A 16,980-nucleotide genomic window follows, 5' to 3' on the forward strand; every position below is an offset into this window, starting at 1 on the left:
TCTTACCTTCAAAAGTTCAAAGTAATGCAGACAGTGGTAAACGGGGGCTAGAAGTAGCCTGGGCAGAACATACTGAACAGCTTCTTTGAAGCCTTCGCCTATTGACTAAAAAACAAAGTAATTAATTTTTTTTTTAAGTTTACTTTTCAGACATCATATATCTTGATTTAAAAATTACTGTACCTGTAAATAGAGTGCTGCTCCAGGCTTTGATAACTGACTAAGGAAACGATCGTGAAAACCAGGCCGTAAGATATCGCGAGCGTATGATTCGTATGGATCAAAGGCCAGTTCCTTAGAAAATAAAGAATGTAAAACATAAATAATCTTTCTCCAAGTTAAAACTTAAATAACTTACCGCCAGAAATACAGAAAGATTAAATTATAGGCACATCCAAGCTAGCACAGTTATGTGCTTCTTTTTAAGCCTCAAACAAAATTCCATGGCTATCCATTATGATTTTAATTAAGGACAAGTTTAATATTCTCCAGAAGAGATAAGTAAATCAGTTCTTTCTGATGAATAATGATATCCTTATAGGTTATGACACCTCTCCTCAAAGGATTCTAGTAGAGCATTATCAACAAAAGTGGTCATAAGAATGGCAAGACTTTGGTTCTGGAAAACAAAATTTAGCTGGAACAACAAATACAAATATCAACAATGAGGTAAAGTAAAACCTTTGGAATAGGGGCATCCAACATTTATTTTCTCATGGTTATTTCTTATTGGTAGACTTTTACTTTCACATTCTTCAAGCCAAAGGTAGCAGTCTGTACCATCTAAAATTGTTATAGTTTTCACAAGCAATTAAACAAGAGTTTATCCAAATTGCCAAAAATTCTACTATCATCAATCATAAATGAACTAAACAATTTGAATGGTTAGGTCTAAAAGAGTACAATCTATGGGTTTTGATGATTCCTGAGGAAAAAGAGAATCAGTGTCTTGATTTTAGAAGGAGCCATCCTCTGCCCTATTCCTTGTTAAAAAACAAACAAAACAAACTTGTGAAAATTGCGCTCTAGATTCTAGCTAGAGTTCATTTCTAGGATGGGGAATTCTAGAAAGAGGCAGAGGACATCTAGTGGAGGAGTACAGAAGGTAGAGGGACTGACAGTTCAAATGATGTTTATGTTCATTACCCGTAATGTAGTTTCTTAGATTTTCTTTTTTTTAAGGGAAGACTGAATAATAACAATACAAGATCAGAAATCAGAAGACCTGAGTTCTAGACTTTGTAAAATATAATATGGCATATAAAGTTCTAAGTCATCCTAAATTCCTTGAACTGACTCCTGATTCATTTCCCAATTTCAACTCCTTCAACTACTTTCCCAACTAAAAATTTCTATAATAATGTAACACTGGAAATTGCAGTCCACTCCAGATTTTACAAGAACGGATGGTAACATTCCAAAAATAATTAACAGAAGGGAGTCAGGTATGAGCAGAATAGATGGGAGAGAGAAATAAAAATGTGATCTGATGCTTTATCACGGGTCTCTTGAACTCTAGAAATGTTTGCCCTCCCCCTCTTTCAATGAACTCTAATTTACTACAGAATTTTTAGGACAACTATATGCAAAAAGTAAAGGCTATACAGCAAAGTGGCTTAAGAGCATAACTTTAGAGTCACAGAGACCCAAATTCCCATTCTGATTATACTACTTATTAGCTGAATGAGCTTTGATAAACTAAGCTAGTTTCTTCATTGAAAAATGGATAGTACCTACTTTCAAGGGGTTGTTTTAGGAATTAAATGAGGTATCTTAAGCAAAGTGCTTACTATGCACGTACATAGTAAGCACTGAATAAAAGGTCCCCAGTATTATCATTCTAAAATAGCATGTTTCAATAGAGAAAAAAACTAACTACTAACTAGGAATCCAACCTCTCATCACAGTTTTATTCTTGAGGATAAATACATAGAATTGCAAGCACTTCTAAGAATCCTTGTATAAGTTAACAGATTTTATGATTAGTTTATAGGTTAAAAATCAATACTTAGATTCATAAAATTCTGATTATCAATATATGTAACTGTGTATTAATGATTAAAAACGTAGAATATTCCAAACACATAGAAAGATACAGAGAAAAACCTAACTATATTCACCATGTGGCTCAAAATAGTTCAACTTTATCTTATAAACTTGTTTCAGCTTTAAAAAAAAAAAAAAGACACCATTGTGGTAATTGATCTACCTGAGCCCCCTTTCACAAGCTTATCTCCTCCCTTACTGATCCCCAAAGGAAATCACTGTCCTGAATTTGAATTTTATCATTTCCATGTATGTTTTTATATAATGACACATGTATCAAGAAATAAGGCAATTTTTTTTTTTAAGATTTTATTTATTTATTTGACAGAGAGAGATCACAGGTAGGTAGAGAGGCTGGCAGGGAGAGAGAGAGAGAGAGAGAAGCAGGCTCCCTGCTGAGCAGTGAGCCCGATGTGGAACTCGATCCCAGGACCCTGAGATCATGACCTGAGCTGAAGGCAGCGGCTTAACCTACTGAGCCACCCAGGCACCCCAATAAGGCAATGTTTTTAAACTTTATATAAATACTGTAATGTATTTATTCTTTTGCAATTTGCACTTTACATTCAAAGTTGTGTCTAAGATTTATCCATTTGTATTAATATGGTTTCTTCCATTCATTTATTCTAAACTCTGTAACATTTTATTGTATACATATGTATTTTTTGAGATAATTTAGATTCACATGTAGTTTCATGTGTGCACACTACTCAGTTTCCCATCATGGTAACATTTTGCAATAGTACAAATATAGTGCAATATCACAATCTGGCCATTGACACTGATGTAAAGTATACAATATTTCTATCACTACAGGGATCTCTCTTACTGCCTTTTTTTTTAAGAAAAACTTTTTTTAAATTTTATTTTTTTAAAGTGATCTCTACACCCAACGTGAGGCTCAAACTCCAAACCCGAGATCAAGTCTCACGCTCCACTAAGCCAGCCAGGTGCCCCTCTCTTGTTGCCCTTTAACAACGACACCTCCCTCCTTCCTATAGGCACCCAAATCTGGATTATGTATTTTTTGTTTTGTAGCTCATGCTTTGCGTGTCATATCTAAGAATTCTTTGCCAAAGCCAAGGTTGTGAAGATTAAGCCATGCTTTCTTCTTCTTCTTCTTCGTCTTCTTTTAAGATTTTATTTAATTTGACAGAGATCACAAGCAGGCAGAGAGAGAGGAGGAAGCAGGCTCCCTGCCAAGCAGAGAGCCTGACGCGGGGCTCGATCCCAGGACCCTGGGACCATGACCTGAGCCGAAGCAGAGGCCTCAACCCACTGAGCCACCCAGGTGCCCCAAGCCATGCTTTCTTCTAAGAGTTTTATAATTTTAGCTCTTACATTAGATCCATTTTATGTTTGTATATTGAGTGAGGCAAAAAGTTCAAATTCATTCTTTCATGTTTCCCATAACTTTATAGTGTTTTTATAAACAGAAGTTTGGTGTTTTGATTTTTTTTTAAATTACCATATAGCACATACCCTCCCCAATGTCCATAACTCAACCACCCTCTCCCTTCTCCCCTCCCCCTGGCAACCTTCAGTTTGTTTTGTGAGATTAAGAGTCTCTTATGGTTTGTCTCCCTCCTGATCCCATCTTGTTTCATTTTTTCCTTCCCTACACCCAAACTCCCCACATTGCCTCTCAAATTCCTCCTATAAGGGAGATAATATAATTGTCTTTCTCTGATTGACTTATTTTGCTCAGCATAATACCCTCTAGTTCCATCCATGTCATTGCAAATGGTAAGATTTCATTTTTTTATGGCTGCATAGTATTCCATCATATATCTATATCTATACCACATCTGTTTTATCCATTCATCTGTTGATGGACATCTAGGTTCTTTCCACAGTTTGGCTATTGTAGACATTGCTGCTATAAACATTCGGGTGCACGTGCCCCTTCAAATCACTACATTTTTATCTTTAGGGTAAATACCCAATAGTGCAATTGCTGGGTTATAGGGAAGCTCTATTTTCAACTTTTTGAGGAACCTCCATGCTTGTAAACAGAAGTTTTAAAATTTTAATCTTTCATGGTTTGCACTCTCAATGTTCTTTAAGAAACCCTTCCTATCTCAAAGCCATAAACATATTCTCCTATATTCTCTTCTGAATTTTTAAAGTTTGCTTCTCATTTTTGGAGTTTTAATCTGTTGAGAACTTGGGTATGATGTGAGCTAAGGATGGAATTTTTTCTTTCCACATGGATAACCAGTTTTGACCCAACATAATTTTTAAATTCATTTTTTCTTTCTCTACTGGTTGATAATTACAATCTCAGTCACATATCATGTGTGTATGTGTGTTTTTTTTCAGGACTCTATTCTGTTGCAGTTTGTTTATACCTTCACCAATACCGTGCTACTTACTGTGACTACATAATAAATTTTAAAATATGACAAGACAAATACTCTTAACTTGTTCTTCCTCAAAATTTTAATTTTTGTCCCTTCATTCTTCCGCACGAGTTTTAGGACTAGTGTGCTATAAGCACTGGATTTAGAGATTATTTGGGAGACTAGTATCATTATACTACTGGGTCTTTCCATACATGAACATAATATGTATTTCCACGTATTCAGATCTTCTTTATGAACCTAATTATTTTATGATTTTCTTAACTGGTCTAGAATATTTGTTGGGCTTATTTCTGAGTGTCTTGTAGTTTTGTTTCTATAGTAAATGGAGTTTTTCCTTTACTATCATGTACAATGGTTTATAACTTGAGCACAGTAATGCTATCAATTTTTAAGCTAATCTTTTATGTGGCAACTATACTGAACTTGCCTAATATACTACATAAATCTTGGGTTTGCCATGTTTACATGGTTTTGAACCTCCTACAAGTGGAATTACATAGTATTTTGAATGTCTTTATATGGTTCACCATGTTGTCCTTTTTATAAAAAATCGGTTGTTCATTCTTTTTTATGGTCATAGCATTTCACTGTGTGAATATATGACAATTCACTATGAATAAACCTGCTGTGAACATTTTTTTTTAAGATTTTTATTTATTTATCAGAGAGAGAGAGGGGGAGAGAGCGAGCACAGGCAGACAGAATGGCAGGCAGAGTCAGAGGGAGAAGCAGGCTCCCCGCCGAGCAAGGAGCCTGATGTGGGACTCGATCCCAGGACGCTGGGATCATGACCTGAGCCAAAGACAGCTGCTTAACCAACTGAGCCACCCAGGCGTCCCGCTGTGAACATTTTTAAACATGTTTTTTGGTAAACACATGCACCCAGTTTTGTTTGGTATATGCGTAAGAGTGAAACTGCTGGATCATTTGGTACACTGTAGGCTTAATTTTAGTAGATAAGCCAAACAGTTTTCTGAAGGGGCTGTACCATTTTATATCCCATCCATCAGCAATGCAGAGTTCCAACTGTTCAGTAGTTTTACATTGCATTTCCTTGATGAATAATGATGCTGAACTTTCTTCAAGAAGTACCTGCTTAGGTCTTCTATTTTCTTAAAAAACTTCACTGTTTTTAAGTTACTGATTTTACACACTCTGGATAGGAGTCTTTCACTGTCTCACCATCTACAGGTCGCCTTTTCACACTCTTAATTTTGGTTATTGATCCAGATGTTCTTACCTTTAAAGAAGTCCAGTTTATCAATATTTTCTTTCATGGTTCTGGTGTCTTAAAAAATCTTTCCTTATTTGGGGTGCCTGGGTAGCTGAATCAGTTAAGCGGCTGCCTTCAGCTCAGGTCAGATCCTAGCGTCATGGGATTGAGTCCCACATCGGGCTCCCTGCTCAGCAGAAAGCCTGCTTTTCCCTCTCCCTCTGCCTGCCACTCTTCCTACTTGTGATCTTTATCTCTCTGTCAGATAAATAAATAAAATCTAAAAAAAAAAAAGAAAGCAAGCTAGCTTTCCTTATTCTAAGGTCATGAAGATCTTACATTTGCTTCTACAAGTTTTATTATCTTAAACTTTGAACTCACTTTTTTTTTTTTCTTAAGATTTCATTTATTTATTGGAGAGAGCAAGACAGACATAGTAAGAGATGACAGGAGCAGGAAGAAGCAGGCTACCTGCTGAGCAGGAAGCCAATGTGGGATTCGATCCCAGGACTCCGGAACCATGACCTGAGCTGAAGGCAGTCACTTAACCAACTGAGCCACCCAGGGACCCTAAACTCATCTTGAATAAAAGTTCAGTTGGGCAGAAAATTCCGTTTTCCCTTAGTACTTGAAGCTACCACTCAACTGTTAGCCTCTATTGTTAAAGAGAAGCCTTTTGTCATTCTATTTGTAGTTCTTTTCAAGTATTCTCTCTTTTCTCTCTCACAAATTTTAAGATTTTTCTCTTTATCCTTGATGTTCTATAGTTTCACTAGAATGTTTTTGGCTGTAAGTTTATTTTTATTAATCCCGTGCAGTATTTGGAATTCATTTCTGATCTGGGAACTCATGTCTTCATTTCTGGTAAATACTCAATTTTTACCTCTTCATGTATTTCTTCTCCATCATTCTTTAACTGAAACTCCTATTAGATGACATCAAAGCCCTTCAATGTAGCCTGTATTACTCTTAGCTATTCTTTCACATTCTAATTGTGGTTTCTCTGTGTCACATTCTGTGCTCAATTCCTTTTTCCAATTCATTAATTTTCTCTTTGAAATAAGTTTAGCAAATGTTTACTACATACTGAGTTTTTATTTATATTTAATTCCCAATATCCCTGTATTTTTTTTTGTTACTTGCCTGTTCTTATTTTCTTTCCACCTATTTTTGCTTCAGCACATCTTCTTTATAAATGGATCACAGTTCTTCATTTAACTCTGAGCATCCTAAACTTCTTTTAAACTCTTTGTATGTCTATTGTACAAAATTAATTTCATCTGGAATGAATTCATTTTCTAATTGTTGATTTTGTTAGATAGCACTCTAAACATTAGAGTTTGTCTTGTATTTTGGAATTCTGTATTATATAGACTTCTTAGGGGGAGGCTTTTAATTTCTGGTTTTCTTTTTTTCTCTCCCATCCATTTATGGTCACTCTTGTAGACCTGAACCTGCTCTGTAAATGATTTTGGGGTCTCAGGCTCTATAATCATACCGGCTTAATACTGTAAGATAATTTGTTAAGTTTTAAAGTATTTTTGTTACAAGGTAGTGTTTCTTTGTCCCTGACCTCAAGTCCAAACCTTCCAGGGAGGAAGTTGTAGGACTGCTCCAGCATCTTCTTATAATCAGGATCCTGGAGCAAGAAGTCTTGCTCACTTTTTTTTTTTTTTTGTAAGATTTTATTTATTTATTTGATAGAGATCATAAGTAGGCAGAGAGGCAGGCAGAGAGAGAAGGAAGCAGGCTCCATGCCAAGCAGAGAGCCCGATGCGGGGCTCGATCCCAGGACTCTGAGATCATGACCTGAGCTGAAGGCAGAGGCTTAAACTGAGCCACCCAGAGGCCCCTCTTGCTCACTTTCATAGAGCACAGTTAGTCTTCATTATCCTCAAAGGCAACACCCAACTACTAGAGCTCATTACTTTGAATGTTTACTCTATTTCTGAACTTATATTTGAGCCTAGTTATGTATAGTCCTTTAAAAAAATATATACTTTATGACTTCTGTGTGTTTGAAGCAAGAATGAAGGGGTGTCGTGAAGCTTAAGCTTACCATACTATTTAGTGTAAAAATCTTAAATTTTTTTTTTTATAAACTCAACCTTATGTTTGTGGATTTTAGAGTCAGAACAAAGTAAGAGCTAAAAATCTCAGAATGATGACCAATACTAACTTATTAGGACTAAATCCTGTATTTTAGCATTTGAATACCCAAGGAGAAAGTTACTATTTTTCCACCCCCATAACATTTTATTCATCCAGGTCCTAGACTTGATTTTCCTGTTCACTTCACTCCTCCTATTCTAAATAATAATGTACAATGTGAAGGTGGTTAGCTAAATATTTAAGGTAGGTTACTTTAAATTTCACAAAAATCCTGAGTCCTACTATTGTTATTCCCTACTTTAGAAATACAAATAAGGGGATTTAGAGATTGGAGATAAATTGCCCACAGTCACATACAACTAAGCTGCAGAACTGAGGCTAGAACACAAGTATCTAATCTCAGGTCCAACTTCTGTGGCTGCTTCAATGACAGGGCATTCACGGTCTTTTCTTAGCTTTGCTATAGAAGACATGATGGACTGTCAGCTATAAATGCCTCCCCTCTGTGGGATCTGCTTTTTTTATAATGAATGAGAGGCTAGTTTTTTGTGGGTTTTGTAAGATAGCAGAAACAAATGTTGACAATGAGCCTCTGAGGAATGGATAATATGACCGAGTAGTCAGCAGTCAATATCTATGATTTTAGCTGGAAACAAGAATTAAGATTCCAATTTTAACACAAATGAGAGCTTTCATGCAGACTTTTTTTTTTTTTTTTTTTTTTTGGTGTGTAATTAATTACTTACCTCTGCTAAGTCTTCAAAGCAGCTTCCTACTAAGGGATGGGGGCTACCTTCATCAGTCATTTCCACAGTATCTTCTATATGGCCCAGTAACTTTACACTAAGTTCATGTATATCTACTATACGACTAAATATATTTTCTACATCCTGTTGGGAGGAAAAGCAAATTCAGTTACAGAATAAAAAACAAATTTTGAGCCAGTAAGTCATTTTATAATCATGAAATTTAACATGGCAAATACAGTGAGAAATTTTAACTTACAAATACAAGTAAAAGACAATTCAAGAATTCTTTTTGCAAAGGTATACAATTTGCAAATACATTTCTTTAAGGCAATGGTTCTCAAAATAATATATAGTACTTTTAAAAGCAAAAAAATTATTGAGAAGAATGGCACTGTTTTACATTTCTGTAAATTTCTACCATCTGGCTTAATAAAGATAGCTGCATTTAATCTGTTGTGATACACTGTTTTTGATAAAAGCATATAAAGAAAATCCAGCTTTACACAGATGGGTGGAAAAGGGAGGAATATTTTAATAGTCTATTCAAATAACTGTAGATTGTTTTTTTTTTTAGTAGAGTTTCCTTAATGAGATAAAAGTCATATATCATAAAATTTTCACCCTTTAAAGTGCACTATTCAATGGTTTTCACATATTCAGAGCCGTTCAGTTCTCACTACTATCAAATTCCAGAATATCACTATCACTCCAGAGAGGTCTACATCCATCAGCAGCACTCACCCTTCTTCTTTTCTGCCCTGGGGCTGGCAACCACTAATCTACTTTCTAACTCCATGGATTTGCCTATTCTGGACATTTCATATAAATGAAGTAGACAGCCTTTTATGATATTATACCAAAAGTCAACAAATGGTAGTTTCTTAAATGTTAGTTGCAATGTGGAATCTGAACCCATATCAATTCTGTACTTCTACATTAAAATCCATCAGTCTATATTAAACTCTGAATGGATTATTTACTGGTGTGTGTTTTTGTAGCATTATGAATTTGGTCACCTGGAAAGTAGTGGTCCACTATATTCCACAAATCTTCCAAATGTTAACACATTTAACACATTTCACTACAGAATATTAGAAGACCAAATCCATTATTACCACCGTATCACACATCGGTAGTGTGAGTGGACAAAAATTTTCCAAAATTTTATTTTCATTTGAAAATTCAATTTTTAACACTATCCGCAAATACGGTTACTTTCCTCGAAATGACAGGTTTGTTCATTTTATTCCCCCACTTCACTTATTTTTGAGAAATGTCTGCCAAATATACAAGTCTAAATAACCACAGTCTGTCAGTCATTCTTTCAGGTAGTGTCTCATGAAGAAAATAGCTCATTCGGTTAGCAATTCAGTCACATAGTGCTTTCCTTCAAAGCAACCACTGTACTTTGATATGTAGTAGAAATGCTTATGTGTGCTTCCTAACTGCCTCAGTTCTTCTCTTCATACCTGGGCCTTCTCAGGACATGCCAAGCTCTTGTTCTACCAGTAGTGACAAAAAATTTCATGAGTCCATATGTACTGACCTTTTATTTCATTTCTTCATTCTATTCGTCTATCATCTCATTTTTATTACAAATATGTATACATACAAGAATGCTCAATACAATACCTAGTGACTTCTGTAAGATTTTCTGCAGGTTAGATTCCTGGATAGACTTCTACCACGGGGTTACATATTTAAAATGTCAGTGAAGACAGAATGGGAGAAGATATTTGCAAACAACATATCAGATAAAGGGCTAGTATCCAAAATCTATAAAAAACTCATCAAACTCAACACCCAAAGAAAAAATAATCCAATCAAGAAATGGGCAGAGGACATGAACAGACATTTCTGCAAAGAAGACATCCAGATGGCCAAAAGACACATGAAAAAGTGCTCCACATCACTCGGCATCAGGGAAATACAAATCAAAACCACAATGAGATACCACTTCGCGCCGGTGAGAATGACTAAAATTAATAAGTCAGGAAATGACAGATGCTGACGAGGATGCGGAGAAAGGGGAACGAACCCTCCTACACTATTGGTGGGGATGCAAGCTGGTGCAACCACTCTGGAAAATAGGACGGAGGTTTCTCAAGAAGTTGAAAATAGAGCTACCCTATGACCCAGCAATTGTACTACTGGGTATTTACCCTAAAGACAGAAATGTAGTGATCCGAAGGGGCGCATGTACCCGAATGTTTATAGCAGCAGTGTCTACAATAGCCAAACTATGGAAAGAACCTAGTTGTCCCTCATCAGATGAATGGATAAAGAGATGTGGTACACACACACACATACACACACACACACACACACACACACACACACACACAGGAATACTATGCAGCCATCAGAAGCAATGAAATCTTGCCATTTGTAATGACATGGTTGGTACTAGAGGGCATTATGCTTAGCGAAATAAGTCAATCAGAGAAAGACAACTATCATATGATCTCCCTGATATGAGGAAGTCGAGAAGCAAGATGGGGGGTTTGCGGGGTAGGAAAAGAATAACTGAAACAAGATGGGATTGGGAGGGAGACAAACCATGAGACTCTTAATCTCACAAAACAAACTGAGGGTTGCCGGGGGAGGGGGGTATAGGGTGAGGTTGTTTGAGATACAGGACATTGGAAATGGTATATGCTACGGTGAGTGCTGTGAAGTGTGTAAACCTGGCAATTCACAGACTTGTACCCCTGGGGCTAATAATACATTATATGTTAATTTAAAAAAAAAATATATATATATACACAAGTGATTAATGCCTCAATAAAAAACAAATAAATAAGTAAAACGTCAGTGGATAGCTTTTTAGAGTCCACTGGTTTACCCTCCCACATGTAGCATATGGGAGTAACAGTCTAACCAAACCCATCACAAAACCAAATACTGTCAATTTTAATTTATTTTTAAGATTTTATTTATTTGACACAGAGAGAGAGAGACATTGAGAGAGGGAATACAAGCAGAGGGAGGGGGAGAGGGAGAAGCAGGCTTCCCACTGACCAGGGAGCCTGATGCAGGGCTTGATCCCAAGGACCCTGGGATCATGACCTGAGCTGAAGTCAGAACTTAACAACTGAGCCACCCAGGTGCCCCAAACACTGTCAATTTTAACTTTTAGAAAAATGCCTAGGTAACTGAAAAACAAGAACTAATTACAATTATTCAGTTACTATTTTTTTATTTGATTTTCAGTAGTGACTTTTTAAAAATCAAATCAACATTGAGGCATGATTCATATCCAATAAGATAAATCTATTTTGATGTACTTCTAAATAGATTTGACGTAGTTATTCACTCTTGTAACTATCACCATAGTCAAGATACGAAAAGTCTCATTACCTTAAGAAGTTTCCTTATGCCCCATCCCCAATAATCACCATTATTGCTCCCAGGAAACTAGTGATCTGCTTTCTGTCACTACAGATTAGAATTCTAGAATATTAAAAAAATGGAATCATATATAATCTTATATGTCTAGTTTCTTGGCTAATGTTTTTGAGATGCATCCTTACTGTTGCTTTTTTCTTTGAGATTTTATTTGTCAGAGAGAGAAAGAGAGAGAGAGAGCATGAGCACAAACAATGGGAGAGGCAGGCAGAGGAGAAGCAGGGTCCCCCCTGAGCAAGGAGCCCAACACGGGACTTGATCCCAGGATCCTGGGATCACAACCCGAGCCAAAGGCAGGCACTTAACCAAGAGAGCTACCCAGGCGTCCCCTTACTGTTGCTTTTATAACTACTTCATTCCTTTTAATTCTGAGTAGTCTTCCTTTGTATGGACATACCACAATTTATGTATTCATTTACCTGTTGATGGATATTTGGGTTGTTTCAAGTTTGGGCCATTACAAATAAAGATGCCATGAACACTCGCAAACAAGTTTTGTGTGGATATGTTTTCATTTCTTCTGGGTAAAAACCTAGCTGTGGAATTGCTGGTAGAATGGCTAGTTTATATTTATGGTTACACAAAACAGCCAAACTCTTTTCCTAAGTATTTGTACTAGACAACATTTCCACAAGCAGTTGCTCCACATTCTTTTCAGCATTTGGTATTGTCAGTCTTTTTAATTACAGCCTTTCTATCTATTGAATCTGTAGTAATGTCTCATTTTGGTCTTAATTTGCATTTCCACAGGATACTGATGTTGAGTATCTTTCAATGTGTATTTTGGCCACTGGTATAGCTAGTTTCATAAAATCTGTGAATTTTTAACCCACTTAAAAATATCAGGCTGTTATTCCAATTACTGAATTGTAAAGTTCCTTATATATTCTGGATTCAAGTCCTTTGTCAGGTATATGTATTACAAATAGCTTCTACCATTCTGTGGCTTTTTACTTTTATGGCAGTGTCTTTAGAAGAGCAAAAGTTTTTCATTTTATTGAAGTCCAATTCATTAATTTTTTATTATGGTTCTTGATTTTTGTGTCTTAAGAGATCTTTACCTATTCTTTACTCCTTTCTATTTTATTAATTTAAAAAACTTTTATTTATTTATTTGTCAGAGAGAGAAAGAGAGAGCATAAGAAGGGGGAGCGGCAGGCAGAGAGAAAAGCAGGCTCCCCACTGACCAAGGAGCCCAATGCAGGACTTGATCCCAGGATCCTGGGATCATGACCTCAGCCAAAGGCAGTCGCTTAACTAACCAAGCCACCCTAGCATCCCCTACTCCTTTATTTTAAAAAAATTTATTTTTAAGTAATCTCTCTACGCAATGAGGGCTTGAACCCTGAGATCAAGAGTCACACTATCCATTGATTGAGCCAGCCAGGTGCTGCTGTGGTCCTTTATTTTTAAAAACAACTTTATTAAGGTAAAATTCACATAGAATATAACATCCATTTAAAATGAACAATGTTTTTTTTTTTACTCTTAAGATTTGTACAAATCATAAACCACTCCTGTAACTTTTTTTTTTAAAGATTTTATTTATTTATTTGACAGAGAGAGATCACAAGTAGGCAGAGAGGCAGGTAAAGAGAGAGAGAGGAGAAAGCAGGCTCCCTGTCAAGCAGAGAGCCTGATGTGGGACTCGATCCCAGGACCCTGAGATCATGACCTGAGCCGAAGGCAGAGGCTTAACCCACTCAGCCACCCAGGTGCCCTACTCCAGTAACTTCTAATGGTCATCCATAGCCATGCCTTGAGCCCGTCTCAGCTTCTGCATGCAGTAAGCACTACATTTTTGACAGTCAGGCATGGCTAGACTTCTAGGAATTACTAGATGTAACCCCCTTAGACAATTTCAGCTGTTTTCACCACTCAGTACATTTCCCCAGGATTCAGTAAGGTTGGTTTGATTACTACTGTAAGATGAGTGATCCCTTCTCTAATTCTCAACATTACTGGCTCTCTCTTTTTGCTCTCCAAAATACTGTTGTCATACTCTATTATGGTAATTACCATACTATATTGTCATTTAATATTCAAGTTTACATTTCAGTCTTGACTAGACTCCCAAATGAGGGAAGGAATGGTCTTATTTATCTCTGAATACCCACTGCTAAGGACTATATGATGCCTAACAACATATATAGGCAGCATTGATGAAGTATTAGTTAAATGATTTAAATGAGTCAAATTAAACAAAAATAAATCTTCCACCTTAACAAGAGGCTTTATTCCTTGGAGTACACAGAAGATTCTTTAAGTTTATTTGCATTTATAATTCAGTCTAGTTTATAATGTGTCCTCTAATTTTTGATGTTGAATTTACTGAACCTGTCGTAGCAACTCTGAGATCAGACACTATGAATTAAATCCCACAACTTAAAAAAAGTTTGACAAATTAGCAGTCATGAACTACACAAATTCAAATTTGAGTGGTCATGTAAAATTAACAACACATGCAATGATATATGTGTATACAACAATACTTACATTAGCTGAAAACAATTTTGAATTGGAGACAAAGGGCTCTCTAAAAACTTTTATAATTAAATTTAGTTCCCTTATGTACTGTCGAATTTCTGCCATAAATGCTTTTACCAAATCATAGTAAGTTTGCTCTCCTGAGGTGGAAGGCTCTTCATCAGTTAAAGATAATATATTTATATCTTCTACATCTTGGTGAAACATGTCCATTAATACCTAGAGAGTGAGAGATAAAACAAGTACAATAAAATATGAACCTATAGTTGAAATTAAGCACCATAAGTTGCTCTTTGAATACAGTTCTTAAGTGATAAAAAGCAGATACACAATAATCTCTTCTTGGCACTATTGCTACTGCCTCCTCCATATCTTCTCTAAAACAAAATTTTCCATCTAATATCACAAACTGCCTCCTCCAAGTCCTCTGTTAATAGTTTTCTGTCTCTCTCTTGTTAACCTATTACGTCAAATTTGTTCCCAAATTCTGTTAGATTTCTCTCTGACTTAGTTTCCTCTGTCTCATACCCTTGCCATTACCACCTCATTCCAGGTCCTCACCACCAGGTCTCTTAATAATTCACAGTGTGCTAACTGGCCTCCTTGATTACAATTGTTGGAGACTGATCAAAACTAGTCCTTATTATTATTAAAGAAGTCTACTATCCAAAGAAGAAGTCTACTATTCAAAGAAGTCTACTATTATTACTCTTGCTAAACCTCATCTTTCCACTTCTGTAAATTTCTACATCATCATCCCTACAACACAATTAAATAATATTTTATCTTGGATGACTTTCTGAAAATAGAAGTTTTCCATCATCAACTCTGGAGCCTTTTTTCCCCCTTAAGATTTTATTTATTTATTTGAGAGAGAGAGAGAAAATGAGCAGGTGGAGGAGCAGAGGAAAAGCGAGAAGGAAGCTTCCCGCCAAGCAGGGAGGTGGACATATGGCTCAATCCCAGGACCCCAGGATCATGACCTGAGCAAAAGGTAGATTCTTAATGGACTTAGCCACCCAGGTGTCCATGGAGCCTTGTTTTATACTTCTCTTGCACCTTCTCCCTGTGTGAGCTCATAGTATGTGCTCAGAAATATTTAACTTATCTAATTTGTTTAAAATTATCAAATATTTTACATACATAACTATTTTTAAAAATCAAAGAATTCATTTAAAAATATCAATACATTTGAAATCCTTTCTCAGATTAGGTGATTGGTATGTGTTCACAGTCTGAATGTTCACATTCTGAAAGAACAAATAAATACTAGAACATAATTAAGTGGACTTAGTAATCAGAGAGAATAGTCCAAACCAGTAGGAGCATAGTGAGAAAAAAAGGATTGAAATGCCTCATCAAAAAATATTTTCTTTTCTACAAAATCATTTTTAGGAAATGAAAATATCAAGGCAATCTAGTAAATAACTAAAAGCTTTAGACTCAGATCTAGAGTCTAAGTCTAGGCTTTGAAACTTCTAAGAAATCCTGGACCAATTTTTTTTATCTCTCTGAACTTTAGTTTCCCTTTTATAAGAGCATCTACCTTAGAGGGGTACCCTAAAGACCAAATGAGATAAATTTCATACATGCTCAACTTTCAATAACTGTTTGCTCTTAACATTATAATAAAACCAAACAAGCAGTATCTATAGATAGTTAAGTATTGAAATAAAACTCAAGAGTTTAGTATTTTACATTTTCAAAATTTGTTTTAAAAAATCCATAATCTTCTAAGTGTCCCAATCGAAATGATTTAAAGAATTTCACTAATAAGAGATTATTACTAGTATTACCCCTACTTGCATGAACACATGAAAGAAAACTGCCTGACATGTTTAAACAGTTTAGTACTATACATACATACATATATATATATATAAAATATTCTATTTCCATGAAGTGTTATCTTGAGTACATGCTATTAGGTTACTGGAAATATACCCTAACACATAATATATAATTTTATTGTCTGAATAGTATGTTAGTATTCAATAAATCAGGAATAAAAATTTAAGAATAAAACATAGGGGATCAGTATCTTACCTTATCAGCACACATTGCCACTTTAATATCCTGCTTTGTAATTTCATAATGCCGTATATTTCGTACATAATTCCCCACCAGCTTTAAAATGTCTGCAGAAATGTATTCTAATACTGCTACTATGTAAACAGAGACCTGGTGGTCAATTTTATAACCTAGGACCTCCTGAAAAATTAAAAGAAAAACATGTTTAAAAATCATATATGACAAATTTGACACACTGATTAAAAATTTAAAAAAAATATACAATTTAGCTTAACTTTTTCTGAGGCCTGTGACTACCAACAACATTTAATTGTAAGTGGTTCATCTATGAATAACATACGTACTGCTATTTGGAAATGTAAGCTAGGCAGGCAAGGCAAAATTACCCATGATCATGTAAAATACTTAAGTAGTACACATTACTAAATAGATCATCCTTAACCTAGGAAGGGAAGCTCCAATTTGGGGGAGAGGAGAAATGTTCACTTTACCTAATTCAGGATACCTGGAATTAACTATAACAAAAGATGTTTTTTCTTTATGCAGAACAAAAATTAATGTATTATTG

The 16,980-nt window shown here is 35.6% G+C and overlaps 1 protein-coding gene across 2 annotated transcripts in view; it reads right to left on the bottom strand.

The window, feature by feature from the left end:
• The window catches only part of SOS1 (SOS Ras/Rac guanine nucleotide exchange factor 1), a 144,507-nt gene that overhangs the window by 58,633 nt on the left and 68,894 nt on the right, over positions 1-16,980 (bottom strand). For both annotated transcript variants that reach the window (XM_082745687.1, XM_082745686.1), the window contains exons 4-8: positions 16,428-16,592; positions 14,391-14,600; positions 8,484-8,627; positions 184-294; positions 7-105 (exon numbers count right to left, since the gene is read on the bottom strand). In XM_082745687.1, coding sequence (XP_082601813.1) covers positions 7-105; positions 184-294; positions 8,484-8,627; positions 14,391-14,600; positions 16,428-16,592 — 729 coding nt within the window. The remainder of the gene's footprint in view (positions 1-6; positions 106-183; positions 295-8,483; positions 8,628-14,390; positions 14,601-16,427; positions 16,593-16,980) is intronic.

Source organism: Mustela nivalis (genome assembly GCF_964662115.1).
Source record: "Mustela nivalis genome assembly, chromosome: 8".
NCBI classification, from domain to species: domain Eukaryota; kingdom Metazoa; phylum Chordata; class Mammalia; order Carnivora; family Mustelidae; genus Mustela; species Mustela nivalis.